At 30.9% G+C, this 15281-nt stretch overlaps 1 protein-coding gene across 1 annotated transcript in view; it reads right to left on the reverse strand.

Annotated features, from left to right (window-relative positions):
* LOC118197423 (uncharacterized) overlaps window positions 1–15281 on the reverse strand; it is a 235726-nt gene that overhangs the window by 194385 nt on the left and 26060 nt on the right. The window contains exons 5-10 of the mRNA XM_085820180.1: window positions 14979–15103; window positions 13383–13559; window positions 12383–12552; window positions 8794–8912; window positions 6000–6055; window positions 64–119 (exon numbers count right to left, since the gene is read on the reverse strand). Coding sequence (XP_085676306.1) covers window positions 64–119; window positions 6000–6055; window positions 8794–8912; window positions 12383–12552; window positions 13383–13559; window positions 14979–15103 — 703 coding nt within the window. The remainder of the gene's footprint in view (window positions 1–63; window positions 120–5999; window positions 6056–8793; window positions 8913–12382; window positions 12553–13382; window positions 13560–14978; window positions 15104–15281) is intronic.

Genomic DNA, 15281 nt, shown 5'->3' on the forward strand with positions numbered 1-15281 from the left:
AATCTACTCAAATTATTGACTTAAAATTACTTCCTTTGCTGAAATTCAGACTATTATACTTACAATATATTTGAAGAATTCTGGTTAGAATTCTTGGCAGCTGTAATTTTGTTTACATTCTGAAAAGAAAAAATGATTGATTTGATAAAAATAATGATTGTTCATGAAAAATATAATATAATATATACATGTATACGTATTTATGTACGTATCTTAGAGTGGACTGAAAAACACTTTTTTTTCTATTGCTGTACCCAGGAAAAGCTGCCTACCGCCTATCCAAGTAAAATCAAATAAATAAATAAAATTACATTTTCCTTCGTGCATCACACTCAAAAGTTTGGAAAAATGGTGAAATTTTGATGTTTTGTGTCAATTGTTTATAGTTACTAAACTCACTACTACCGAAATGCTGTAGGTCGTAATGTGAAGTTTAGCATTTGAGGAACACATACATACACGCAAAACATAAAACTTGTAACTTCAAATTATTTATTGTTTACGCAAAAAGTTCAGCAACGCAATTTTTTGTAAAACTAATAATATTTCGTAGTTTTTTTTTTTTTTTTTTTTTACAAAATATTTTAAACTGTGACTAAATTTGTTCTTTAAGTGTGCTGTGATAACTGATTCACACAGTTCTCACGTCATTGACAAAGATAAAATGACAAGAGGAAAACTCGTAACAGAAACGATTTGTAGAATCAGGCTATTAAAGAAACATTACATTGTCTATACTTTTATGGAAGAAAAGATGACACAATAGATAGTGTTACCTCAAGGCCTAAATTCTTCAATGGACCAGCCCGGAAAACCTCGCTGACTGTGAAAATCATCCACTGATTCGCTTTGAACGTGTTGAATGCTCTATTCCTCAAGTTGACAGAAGAGTGCTCGGCAAGGATAAATTGTACTTCCTTGATATTTTTGCTACCATTTTTGATATTCATGCTGCCATCAGGTTCAGTTTTAGATCTGGCAGCACTTGGTCCTGGACCATTTCACACTGAAGTTGGCTCGCACGATAACAAATTGTATTTTCAGATTATACGTGTGCTTAGAAAAACCTACTGATGAAATTAGGCAATTGATGCATCTTATTTTGAACTGTTGCATGTATTTATGGTTCCAAATCAAATCCATTAAAAGTTTCACAGACAATCCAAGGCAGTATTTTATACCATCAGAACATGATGATATACAATACCTAACTCAAAATTTACTGCAAGTCATTAGCCCAGTAATTCAGTGGATGCTTTCTTTGTTCATCTCGAAACCTTGATCCTTGCAATGATGTAGATGAAAGAAAGACACATCGGAGAACTACTAGGGCTGCATATATTGTTGAAAGCTCGATCATTTTCCAAAGAAAACTGTTCAGAACTTCACCGTGCCAAAACTCAACTTTGACGCATTAGACTACGTCCAACATCATTTAGTGTCTTAGTTCCAATATCTCTCCTTCTCCATTCTTAAGGAAACATTACAGATGAGGATATCAAAAATTTATTAAAGGCTGGCACATCGCTGCAACTGAATTTCCAAAGCTTCGTTGGTCACATCCAGGCTGTAGAACTGTGTGTCAAACTTGTGATTGAAACGTTTAAAAATGTGCGTGGCGCTGACACAATAGACGGCTTGATTAGGCTGAATCTGCTATGAAGATGCGTTATGCCAGAATTTACCAAAACATTAACTTAATTAAGGTACACTCTTTCGAATAAAAACTTTAAAATGATAAATATATTCACGGTTTGTTGCTTAAATGAAACATATATATATATATATTGACAAAAAAAACCCAAATTTCTTCTGAGGGCGATGCGTGAACGTAAGATATATTTTTATATGAAAACCCTTTTTCTTTTTTCATACATAGGCAACTTTTCCGGGGTATAGTTATAGAACAAAAATAATATTTTCTTCCTTCCTAATCTAAGTACACATGTATTGTGTTTACAAAAGATTTTAGATTATGCAAATATTCGTGTTTTTACATTTCTAAAAATATATAAATTTTTTAAAAATTTCAAAATCTGACCTTTTGCACTGTCTCTTAGTCCCTATTCTTATATTTAAGAAAATTTTACACTTTTTATAAAAATAAAAAAGAGCAAAATATTTCACTCCTGTACAACAAAATTTGACCGAAATATATAATTTCAAAATTTTGGATATTTTACGTCATTATCAACTTTTTTTTAGGAGTCGGTAATAAATAAATTAGAATTATTTGAGCTCTATTTTTTCCTTAAAATACCATTAAATGATATTTTTTGTGATTTACTAGTGTGTATCATTCTATCTTGTATTAACGCAGCAATACACGAAACTGGGTCAAACTACCAAAGTTTATTCGTCTTATTTATTTGTCTTTTGGTTCGCTGAAAGTTCTTGAATGGGTGTCGGAAAAATTCAAAATTTAAAATTTAAAATAATCAGTAATAACTTTCTTAATCACGTTGTAGAGATTTATGGATAAGAAAGGCGATCAGTTTATTGGTGATAGGGTATGTGATTGAATGACAGATTTGGATCTGTTCCCACTAAAGAACAGACACTTTTTTTATAAACACCTCCTTCGCATGGAACTTTTGGATTTTTTTCTGTATAAAAGTGAGTTTTTTTAATGAGTTTTTAATGAAGATATCGCTTGTTGTAGGGAAGATGGCTCTGACTTGCTTTGCATATTAACGAATCTAGTACAACTCAACCAAGGATGACAAAAAAAAGGTACATATATTTTCATTCTTATGATAAATTGTATTTTCCCTTTATTTGAATAATAATGGAGTAGAAAATAATATTATAAGTATAACTGAGTTATAACACCATTAAAGAATTTTCTACTCTGGAAAGGCTAAGTGAATTCGTATGAAAAAAAGAATAATGAAAGAAAAGTAACTGTTGTTGTTATTTTTTTAAATAACATATGAATTCATAACATATTAAGTAACTGTTAAAGCCATTGTGTACTAGGGCATATCTTTTATTCCAATGTTCCAATATCAAAAACCTTCCTTCTTGTGTGCTCCTTATTCAGCCTTAATAAAAAGTCACAATATAATTTGTGAAAACAAAACGCTTAATGCAAATTCAATATATGGTAATCAATGTGCGTCATAATCAATCGAATAAGACAACATGTTACAAACCGCGGTATATCTTGCTGTCAAGTGAGAGGTAAAAAATTACTCCTACCTAAAAACTGTGATATAGTTTGAAATATGTAAGTCTAATATAGTTTGAATCTGTAAATCAAAGACAGGTTTCAGAATAATTTGAATAATTTACAGACCTCACTATACGCTAAAGAAATTTTATTTGATGTTGAACCTGATATAGAACGAACCTTCGGAGTCGGCCGAGAGTGACTGCCAAATATTCGACTCTTTTTTCATCACAGCACGACATGATGAAACAAATGACAAATACTATTCAAACACTTTATTAAATTTTATTTATTTTATTCGATTTACGTTGCTGTGCGAAAAAAAAAGTTAAATTAAATGGAATAAACAAACTCTCCCCCCCCCCAAATTTTGAATGATAGAACAATTGTAATTATGCCTACAGCGTAACGGGACTCCTTGAAACGCGTGATTTCATGGATTAATTAGTCACGTTAACGAAATTTTCTGGACTGATATAAAAAATAATGTTTAATTTAAAAGCATATATACTACTTTGGAAGGGAACAGCAAATGACTCGGAACAACGTATAATGGTTGAACGAGTGTCAATGATGCCCAAGAGTGCGATAATATTGTGATATATATCAGCATTTGAAATGATAAATTTTCGATGGTGCAACGTGATCACGTTCTTAGGTCTTAAACAGTTATATTTGGGGCTACGATAAAGATAAACCATTTACAATTAAATACTAATGCGTTGCTTTCCAGAATGATTGTTATTCAATGCTGAAGTTGTTCCAGATAACTTTGCGGCCAATCTAGCAGTAACTTCATTTGTAGTAGTTTCATATTTACTGCAAGCAGTTAAAGTTAATTTAAAATTTTGAATATAATTTCAACTTCTAACACAATGAATAAAATTAAAATGCGTCAAATAAAATGTAAACTTCAAGTATTAATCTTAATTTAGTCTATAAAAAAATCTCTTATCGTCAGTTATTTTTTTTCCTTGCATACAATGTTAGGTGGATACAATTTGCTCTAGTTTGCAGTGAGAGAGTTTCAAAAGTGTAGTCAAGTAATCTGCATTGGTACTGGAATTTATAAACGCCCTACAATGGAATTCTGCCCATCGGCTGAAGAAACTTTCGGCAGTGTTCGAACTCTGGGCAAACTGTCTTATTCGTTTGACAATCAGTGAACCAATAATTTTTAATATTAATTTTATTTTCTATTACTTTCAGTATATGGGAAGAGTCACACAGGCTCTATGCGTAAATGAAATAAAATGTAAAAATATAATGCAATAGGCATGATGCATATGGTGCTGTTTAGAGTGGGAAATGTACTTCCATTCGGAGACGGCAGGGTGTTTTAGGTTTCATGAAAGGTATTATTATTAATTTGAATTACTGCAAGCCACACGAGAGCTATCTATTTAAGGGGAAGGGACGACTTCGTGGAGGATTTTTTAAGAGATACTCAACATTATACATACATGAAACACGAAAACACCCGTGTATCCAGCCCATGTGCTAAGATTTGAACCCAGATAACTATTAGCGTTTAGCGCTTGAACGCTACCACAGTTTAAAACCGGAAATAAAACTTGTACTAATTTAATAAATATGCAATAATGCAATTAGACATAATTTAACAGATAACTTGAATAAAATTAAGTACAGATTGGCGGTGATTTTTCTTATCCTTCCCCCACAATACCATTTTTAACCTCATATTTAGACGAATGAGGATTTTAATATTGTGTGTCCGCTTTTGGCAAAACAAAGGTATCGCCTGCAAATTATTGGACATGAGGATCTATGAGAAATATTGATAGGCTGTTAATTTTTCACGAAGCTCATTCGTTCCACTTATTACGTATACTACTGTAAACCTAACAATATTTCACTTTATTGTCTTTATAATTTTGTGATTGTACGCGTATGTAATTCTAATTTTTATTTTGAAGAAATAAAAAAAATATTCTTCTACTTATTATTCATATTTGGAATTTTATACAAGAAAAATATTTAATGCTAAAAAATCAGTCTTTTATAATATCATTCATTAGACTATATTTTATTTAAATATAGTTATGTATTATTATTTATTAAATTATATGGGCAGAGATATATGCACACACAATTTAATGTGCAATACAATATATATGTGTGTGTGTGCACATATAGCTTTATTTTTTTTTTATTATTCTTTTTGAAACTATAATTTTGCACTTATGGCACTGTTTACTTTGTCCTGTAGGGGATGGGTGCTAAAGACAAGGATTGTTTTGACTGTTTTTCTAAGATTATTTCAAAATTTTAACTTTGAGTCATTGTCGGTTCAGAGGAGGACTTATTGATTTACTTCTTTCGTTGCACTAATCTTTTGATAATAATACAGCGAAAGATGTAAATTTCATTTTCATTTCTGTTTTGGCATGTTTTGCCCCCTTTTTTTCTTGAAGTTTGCTACTGTGCTTTTGTTCTCTTGTTTTTTGCCTGTGGTTTATTCCGAATTGAATATGGGATGAATTTGAAACGTACTTTTTATTTTATTTTATTTTGCACTGCAATTATATATATATATATAATTGCAGTGCAAAATAAAAAATATATATATATATATATATATATATATACTATTTAAATATGCGACAAACGGCATTGTCAAAAAATGCTTTGAACCGAAAGAAAGATGACGCAAGTAATTTGAACACCGACCAAGTGTAACGAATTTCACTTGCTTTTGCTTATGAGAATTAACACTGGAAACCAAAATTCAGTGCTTGAAAAAATAAATGCTGTTTAAAATTCTGAAGCAGTATCGTAAAATTAAAAAAAAAGGATTTATTCTTACCTGACTTTGGCTCCACCTGGTGTGCATATTATCGGGCAAATCCATTCGCCTATTACCTATGAATAATGCAATGCAAATAAAATATTAATGAATAATAATAAAATGAATATCAAATTTCCGCAAGAATTGATAGTAACTTTTAACAAGGAAAGATATGTACAAAAGCATTTACAAATCCTAAAGAATGTTTTGTCATTTATATGTTATCGGGGATAAAATAATTTATGCATTCACATATAATGATATTACCAATAGATCAAAGTTACGAAACGAAGTAACCCTATAAAAAATTGCAGACTTCAAGAAATAGTTTAGTATGAGAAACTGAACTGTGGAAACGTGGAATAACTATAAGAATAAAATACCTGTAGCGTGATTAAAGAAACATGAATTTAAGGAGGGGGGAGTAAGGCCAGATACGTAAGGTATGGCGTTAAAAACAATGCTCATTAGTTCAAATGATGCTGTAAATGTTCATGAAATTTATCACTTGAGTATATTACAAACAAAAAGTATTTAAAATTGCATCAGATCGATGATTAAATCAGTGATGACCTTTAAGACAGCTGCTCACCATTGTTCTGCAGGATCGAGACCACGAAAGTATATAGATTATTAAAATTGAAATAAAATTTACCCTCAAGGCCATTCTTCAGCGATGGTTCACAGATTTACTTTCATTATAAAGACATATTACAAAAAATATTTTAAATGATTTTGTTGATATTAAATCCCTCATTTGCGAAGCACTTACAAACTGATTAAATTCTTTATATCTTTTCTAGAGGAACTCTTACATAGAATAAGTTAAGACATTAACTTTGCGTTAAGATGACTAATAGAATTTTAATTTACAGCTGCAAGCATAGATAGTGTGTACGCATATTTTGTATGTAGAAAGATTCGTGTTAAAGCGAACTAAACAAAATTTGAACTTCTCTAATCAAAATGTGATACTTTAATTTCCTGAATGCCCATGAAATGTCATTTGCAACATAATTACGTTCAAATCACTTAAGTTTTTGAGGAATGTGTAAATTAATATATGCACTGATTACAGGCTAATGCAGACATGTGTTCATTTGTTTATTATTATCGAAAGTGGATTTGGACATAAAACTGAGCGATCGAAATTTACTGCAGTAAATTAATGTAACATTTTGTATAAAAATTGGAAAATACGCAACTGAAACTATTAAACGGGGTATACGCTGAAGATACTACGAAAACGAAAAGTGTATTTCACTGGCGAGATATTCATAAATTAGTGAGAAAAAGAGAACGCATGATCTTGGAAGTGAACAGTAAGAACTGAAAAATATGGATATTAATATTAACAAAGTTTGAGATTCAGTATGGCCCGACAAATGTTTAAATGTGAGACTAATACCTAAAATATTACTTATTAATCCAGAAACAATTAAGCTAATTTTAAGTGAAAGACTGAATATGAGAAAGTTTCCAAAGTGGATTGTAAATCAATCACTATGACAGAAGTGTGACTAAGCTACAAAAAATGTCTTTTGCCCAGAATAGAGATAATACAATCAGATCATCCTATCTGTTCATCTGACTTCGCTGCCTGTGATTTCTGAATATTTCCGAAACTAACAACTCAGCCGATGTAACTAAGAATTTCTAATTCCCCAGAATACGAAACAGGTTCTCCATAGTATTATGAAAATAAGCTAGATATCATTTTCTAGGTATGAGTACATTTCTAGAAATTGGATATAAATGCACAAGCGAAGGACATTTAAAGCGAAAGTATCCATTTCTGTACAATTTCATATGCAATTTTTTACGCAGATGCATTCGAAAACTTAAAACCTCTAGATGAGGAATGGAACAGACATAACGTTCTCCGAACTTAATTTTTACGATATATATTTTATTTTCATAAATGTCTCACATATGTGATTATCGTTTTTAGTATCGAATACTTATGCACCCTATTATTAGCTAGAACTGAATCTCATCTCTCTCTCCAAGCACATATTAATGACTCTAATCAAGTTAAAATATAGAGATCTTTACTAAATTTTTTAAAAAAAAAAACTTTATTTAATTGAAATTTAGATGAAATAATGGCGGCTTTTCGCCAGTTACTCTTTTGTAATATTTTAACAAAATATATTTAGCAATTAGAATTAGAACCTAGCTGCAGTAATGGAATTTCGGAGTATTTGCTATTTAAAAAAATCACATTTTCAATAAACCTATGAATCTACTTACATATCATAAGTAAATTTTACTATCTAAATTCATGTGGTATAGGGTCTTTTTTAAATTTTCATTATACTACTCTAAAATTCAGAATAGATAAGTAAATTTTAATTCTAGTAATTAGCTTCAAGTAATCAAATGATTTTTATGCGTATTTTAGGTACATTTTGCATGAACAACAAGCTTATTATGTATTTCAGTTATTCTTGCAAACATAGAATCAAATATAATTGACAATATTAAAATTAAGTAACTAATAAAACTAAATATACAAAAGCATTAATAGTAAGTAAATAACTAAAATGTGTATAAATGTTACACTTGCTAAATATTCTAGTTACTAGAATCTAGTATTTAAAATTTTCTTTTGCCATTAAACATCAATTTTAGTAAATTCTGTTTCCAAAAGCGACATGAAGTGTAAATATAAATTCATAGATTTTCATAACATTCATTTATGCTTCATTTAAACAAAAATAGTATTACAAAAAATTAATATGATGAATTGAAACTAATTTAAGCAATAAATTATGCGAGGAATTTGATAAACATAATAAAAAAGAAGTACTTGGAATGTTAGCTGTTGAATCAGCTGCATTAAACTTCAGATCTTTCAGAACATTTATTAAATCCGCCCATTGGCTATGCCTGTATAGGGGCTCCAAGTCGTCAATCAAAAGGGATATCCTGAAAAATAAACAAGGAAATAAATAAACTTGCAAATTTTGAAAACCTCACAATATAGGCTAATGTCTCAAAGACGAGTTTTAAAGTTCTTTGAAGAGAAAAAAAGGCAAAAGAATCATACAAATATTTTGCTAAATTGTATGCATTGCATTGTTGCGAAATTCCCAGCTGCCTTTCCCGCAAAGCGGAGTTAGGGTAGAAACGGCAAGGAAAGGCGGGGTTGCGAGATCTGGCGCGAAATCACCGATTAGGCGATATCTGGAGACAAAATTGGCGACGAAGCGAGAACATTCTAGAACGCATCCTTGGCGGTTTTCCTCGGGAATGTTCTCGAAGTTAGAATAAAGCTATATATACCCAGCCTGTACGCGGAGAAAGTAATATCTTGAAAGTAGTAGTAGCATCTTGATTTCAGTGGTGTAGAGTGACTTGAGTTCAGAGATTAGCTTGAAAGTAATCGAACGAATCAGGAGCTGTACTTTAGAGATTTGCCGTGAAACTATCTTCACTGTTATAGCCTGATAACCCGAAGGCTGTGTTGCTGATTGTTTCAGCGTGTTTGGCGTAGGTTTTCGACGAACGTAACGTGTCTTTGGAACTTTTCTGTGTAATACTGGAGAATAAATTGTGTTTTGATTCTTTATCAAGTGCTATCATCAATTAGCCCAAATCCATGAGCTGGTAGAGCGCAGCTTGATTAGGTAAGGCACGCTATTCACTTTTTAATCATGAGCGAGTAAACTGCTGCATACACGACTCAAATTTTTAAAAATTACAACTAGTTTGATATTTAAAACATCATTTTAATTTTTGAACAGGATTAATTCTTTAAAGACACAATTTTTCTTAACAAGTATACCACTAGGGGTGCTAAACGATCCCCACTATTTTATATACGCAGTTACATTTTAAACAATAGAGAATGCAAATAAACGGAGCAATACGGGTTACTGAAGGCAGAGCAAGCGGCAAAAGAGAGAGAGTATATCGTCAGTGGTATTTATAACCTTGTCTCCATTGTTTAATCCTGAATGACGACTGAGCAAGAGCTTTTGCAATGCGGAATACTGCAGGCGTCAATGCATATGCGAAGGGGGATTGTATTTATATTTAGAATCATAAATTTAAAGGTCTGTTGTTAAAATTTTGTTAGTGATTGTCTTTAACATTTTACATTTTACACAAACACATACTATATATGTGTGTGTGTGTGTGTGTGTGTGTTTTCAATATGTAGTCTACTACAAAACTTCAGCGTTAGTATTAAATTTTACTCTGGAGCAAATAACTGATAGCAAATACAAGAAGTAAATTCTTTGACAACAAAAATTGGTGACAGCAGAAATTTTACAGTCGGCCAGTTATACGGTGTTAAAAACCGATTTCATTTATACCATTATGGTCATAAGATATCACTTATTACAAAACGTTGTTAATAAGTCTAAGTAAAATTACATTTTAAATCATTAACTTAATACTGTGCTCGACAGATAAATAATAAATCTTATGCGTCATGGACTGACAGCAATGTCTGCTTATGACAGACGGTAAATAATGACAACTTTCCGGAATTCAAAAATAAACCATTAGATTTGTAGCTTATTACATATAACAATGAAAAAGGTAAATCATTACACCACTTCAGAAAGAATCACCACTGACAAAGTTGCTTCTTAAAGTTCATATTTTCGAATACTTATTTTTGTGGTACATTTTTAGAGAAATAGTATCTAAGGAGTATTGGCAGGAATGATGCAAAACTACCTACATTAAAGGGGATTATCCAACTAGAATCGAAAATATTTGCTCTAGAAGAACGCGTTTCTGGATGCTATTTTGATTCTAAAATGGATGCAAATCCTAGACTCTTTAAACTTTTAACTACTTGACTGTTCAGTTAATAAATCTTTCAAAAATAGAATTCAAAGATTCTATTAAAAATATGACATTGGATGGCCACAGCATGACGAGATGCAAATACAAATAAAAAATACAGTTTTCGAATTTCAAGAAAAAATGGACTTTGGAGGCATAGAAAAATTTATTTCATTGAAAATATCTGGTAAGACCGAGTTTTCAAGGTTAGGAGCATTCTCGTCATGATTCAACTTGCAGGTTCATGAAAATGATGACGTCTATAACCCGAAGCGTAGGCGAGAGAAACTCATTAATATTTTGATTTAATATTGCGAACACTAAAACTTATCATCCATTTGTTGAATTCTAATGGTTTCTTCTTATTTTTTGTTTACAAAAAAAAAAAAAAAATTGTATTGTTTTGAATACGTGTGTTATGTATACATTAAATACCTCTAATAAAATCATGATGGGCGAATGGGATAGCAGCCAAATGATAAAAAATGCTGAACACTGGTGGGATATCCGGGTTACAACTGCAGCGAACTGACTGATGAACTAAGACTTTTCGTGGACTTTCCTAATGATATACGTGAATACAAGTATATTTCCATTAAAAGTCTCTCCACGAAGGCATCGCTCTTCTTAGGTAGATAGCTCTCGAGTCCTCTCTACATAATTCGAATTCGAAAACCATGAGTTTTTTGGCTAATCAAGTTAACTATTAAAATAAATAATAGCATTATAACAGCCTTCGAAAAAGGCGAAACTACAGTTTTTCGTAAGGATATTTTTTTTACATATTTTTATATATATCGTATTCAATAGATACGGATGCATTTAAAAAAATCCTATAAAATACGCAAACTGGAGTATCAAAGCGCGGTTTTCACATTAATACCTTATTTGGGAGAATTCCCCCCCCTCTCCCATAAAGTGCATTATAGTTTAAACTGCTACCAATAGATGACAATATTAGTATAAAAAACGGAGGGGAGAAAATAAGGATCATACAACATTTATTTGCTTGCATTTGCGAGCATAGTACAATAAGACTAATAATGCAACAACCCATAATGAAGTCTCAGATGCAAATTTTCTTTTAAAGAATTTTAAATTTGCACGTTTTAGCAAACTTAAAAACACAGCACAATTCTTTGAAGAACATTTTATCTGATATAAGTGCCATACTCAAAAATACCTACCTTTCTAAGCCGTTCGGTGAAAACTGCACTCTAATACTCTATTTTGCTGATTTTGTATGCTTTTTTAAAGTCTGCCCACATTTATAGGACATTCTGCATGTTTTTTAAATAATTTAATTTTTGTTGGTATTTTTGTATGATAAACTTTTCTCAATCATTTGATGGTTATCAACGAGCTCAGCTGGCATTCTAATTACGCGCCACAGTGGGCGCAAGAGAACACAGCTCGCATTACAGATAAGGAATGACAGATACGGCGCCAGTTTGGGAAGAAAGAATTGCCTAATGTCGCAACCACCGAAGGGTTAAATTTTTAAACTGTAAATTGAATTTTGTGATTGCAATTTTTAAAAAACTAAAATGACCGTTACGAAACCCCGTTTAACTGTATCTATTGAAGATACTCACGCTTCAGTATCTATTTCTTCGAAATGAATCTCTTCCATAACCGTAGCTAGCATAGTCAGCAAGTCAGCCGAAAGTATATCCGAAGACTGGACACTGCTCAGGAAACTTGCTATGTTTTCGAGAATCTCGCTCACATCCAATCGGCCAAGTTCAGACATGGCTAATCCCATCTGAAAATTATGAAAGGAGCATTTAATTTTACAACATTCTCTATTAATTTTCAAATGAAAACATTTGATCAATATTTAACTAATTTGTATTTCAGAAGTTATTCAAGAATTTACAATAAAATATTCTACGTCAGCATTTCTCAATTAAATTATAAATTGACTTTATGGTTTTGATAGAACTAACTTATCCTAAAAGGAACATTTTTATTGAGTATATTTTTAACAGTCCCAACAATATTTATATTGTCTAGAATTCAGAACTCGATATATATATATTTATATATGTGTGTGTAGACTGTAATACTCTGTTACAGATTGATTTTGTATTGATTAATTTTATCAATTTATTTTTATTGCTTAATTTTATCAATTTATCATTTATTGAAATGAACAGTTCATTATTGTGGAAACTGTATCGGTTATGTTAATCAAAAACCACATATAATCCTACTAAAATTCTAAAATTCGATCAAATGGTTACGTAAGAAGGGCCTGTTCACATCGTAGCACGACAGGTCAGTATAAAAAAGAATCATTCTACGATTGAAACACGAATGTAAGAGAGCTTCTCGTTGGTAACTTGTTGATCGGACAACGAGAATTTTGGGTTTTACACGCATACTCTTGGTGCCGTAGAACCAGACTTAAACAGGAGAAACTTCATACCACAGGGAAATGTGTACAGAGTCTGAATATGATTTTGGAATATTTAAAATCAGGCTTTTTAGAAGAGAAAATCTCTTATGCAATTACTTCACATATGTGTTCTACTGTATTTAAAATTTTTTTATAAATATAGCCGTATTTATAATAAAAGAAGAAGCTCTTACCGTCTGTACTATATTCCTAACGTCCAAATGATTTCTTAGCTGTCGAAAAAAATCGTTTCTACTAGCATCGTCAATTGTGCACAGAGATCGTCTGAGAATACCAACAGAATCTAACTTTCCACTCACCGAAGTCGGCGCTGCTTCGCAGAAACTTCTCTGACTAGTAATTTCCAAAATCTGGAAAATATGAAAAGTTCGATTGGCGCAATTTTTTTTACCAACAAAAATCTAAATAAAGAAATATTTCATTAATTAATATATAAAGAAGCAATAATAAACATTCTCTCTTCTGTTTTCTAACAAAAACTAAATTAGAATAAATCCTTATGTGTTATCAAAAAATGAAATACATGTAAACTTAAAATAATACTATTGTTTTTATTTTCGGATAAAAACGATTTTTTTAGTAAAACTTAACAAGAATTTAGTTTTGGTTTTATCTAAGCACACAGAACCCATTTCTACTTAATATTAGATAAGGAAATCACTTTCTATTTACGTAAGATATAAAAAAAACACATAACCGTGCCTCTATTTTTATTGAATGAGATGAAACAGCTAACCAACATTAAACTAACTTCTTACTTCCATTTATTAACCTTGGTTTCTCTGGTTTGTTCATTAGTTTGATCGGGTCACGTTTTGTAACTGATTTTTCACCCATATCCACAGAAACGATTTTATTGCAGTTTTGAATACGTACCTACTATTTGACAATAGAGTGAAATTTTTCTAGAATTTGTATTAGATGCTTTTATATTTAATGTTAATATTTTTTGCATAATTTAATGATGTTGCTAAAAAATCAAATTAATCATCACAGAATTTAAGTTTTTGCACCACCACATAAATCAGAAATAATCTTCCAAATGAAGGTTTTTCGAAAGTTTTAGATTAATTTACAGACTTTTGCAGATTCTTCAAAAGTTGGTATTTAGTTTAATTATAGTACTGCTGCTATCAAAAGACTGATTTTTTAAGCCAAAAGCCTTCGTTGCTAAATTTCCTTTATAACCTTTCATTCTCCAAGATTTCAAGTGACGATGTGCTTAACTTTTAAATTAAATAGAAAATTTATGAATTTAATTTACTCTCATGCCAATGATTACATTGGGAGATTTTAAAGGTCAAGTTAACGCCACATACCAGAGACAGTGATAATACGATTGATGATAGATCAGAGACAGCGATAATTTTTCTTAATTATTTTCCACAATTCTAAATATTCTGAGGTAAAGTACATATAAAAATGTTTAGGGTTATCCTAGTTTGGTAAAACGCACTGAACAATAAAAGTAATTTTTACCTATCGTAAAATCCTTTGTCATACCTAACTCACATTTTTTTATTTGTGAGTTTAAAACTTTATTGACTGAGAATAACTGAGAAATACTCAACTGAGAACTGAGAATTTAAACTGAGAATTTTATTTTTGACTGAGAATTTTATTTTATTTTAAACTGAGAATTTTATTTTTAAGGGGTCAATGAGCCCTCAAAAATAAAATTCCCAATTCTATACATATTATAAAACTTTGCTTTTATTTCCTTAATGGTTGTTTAGACTGTATCTAGACAGTTATAAAAAGTAAAATACCTGTGGTAATTGTATGGACGAGTTTAAAATGATATCCATTTCTCTCTTGGTGATATTTATATGACGCAGCAACTCTCTTGTCTGATTTGTATCTTTCAGAAGATTTTTAACAGGAAAACCATCACCTGTAAAAGCAAAATATAAAAGACATCAACAAATTAGATTTTCTTTCATTAGTTCAGACTTCACTGAAATTATAGCAAATAGTTCCACTATTTACTTGTTAGTGAAACTGTAACGCAATTTCAAGGCAAACACTTAGAAAATTCCAAAATAGTATGATTTTTAGGAACGAAATCAATG

This window comes from Stegodyphus dumicola, chromosome 7 (genome assembly GCF_044657685.1).
Source record: "Stegodyphus dumicola isolate Sdum_Otavi_A_Nest chromosome 7, ASM4465768v1".
Classification (NCBI taxonomy): domain Eukaryota; kingdom Metazoa; phylum Arthropoda; class Arachnida; order Araneae; family Eresidae; genus Stegodyphus; species Stegodyphus dumicola.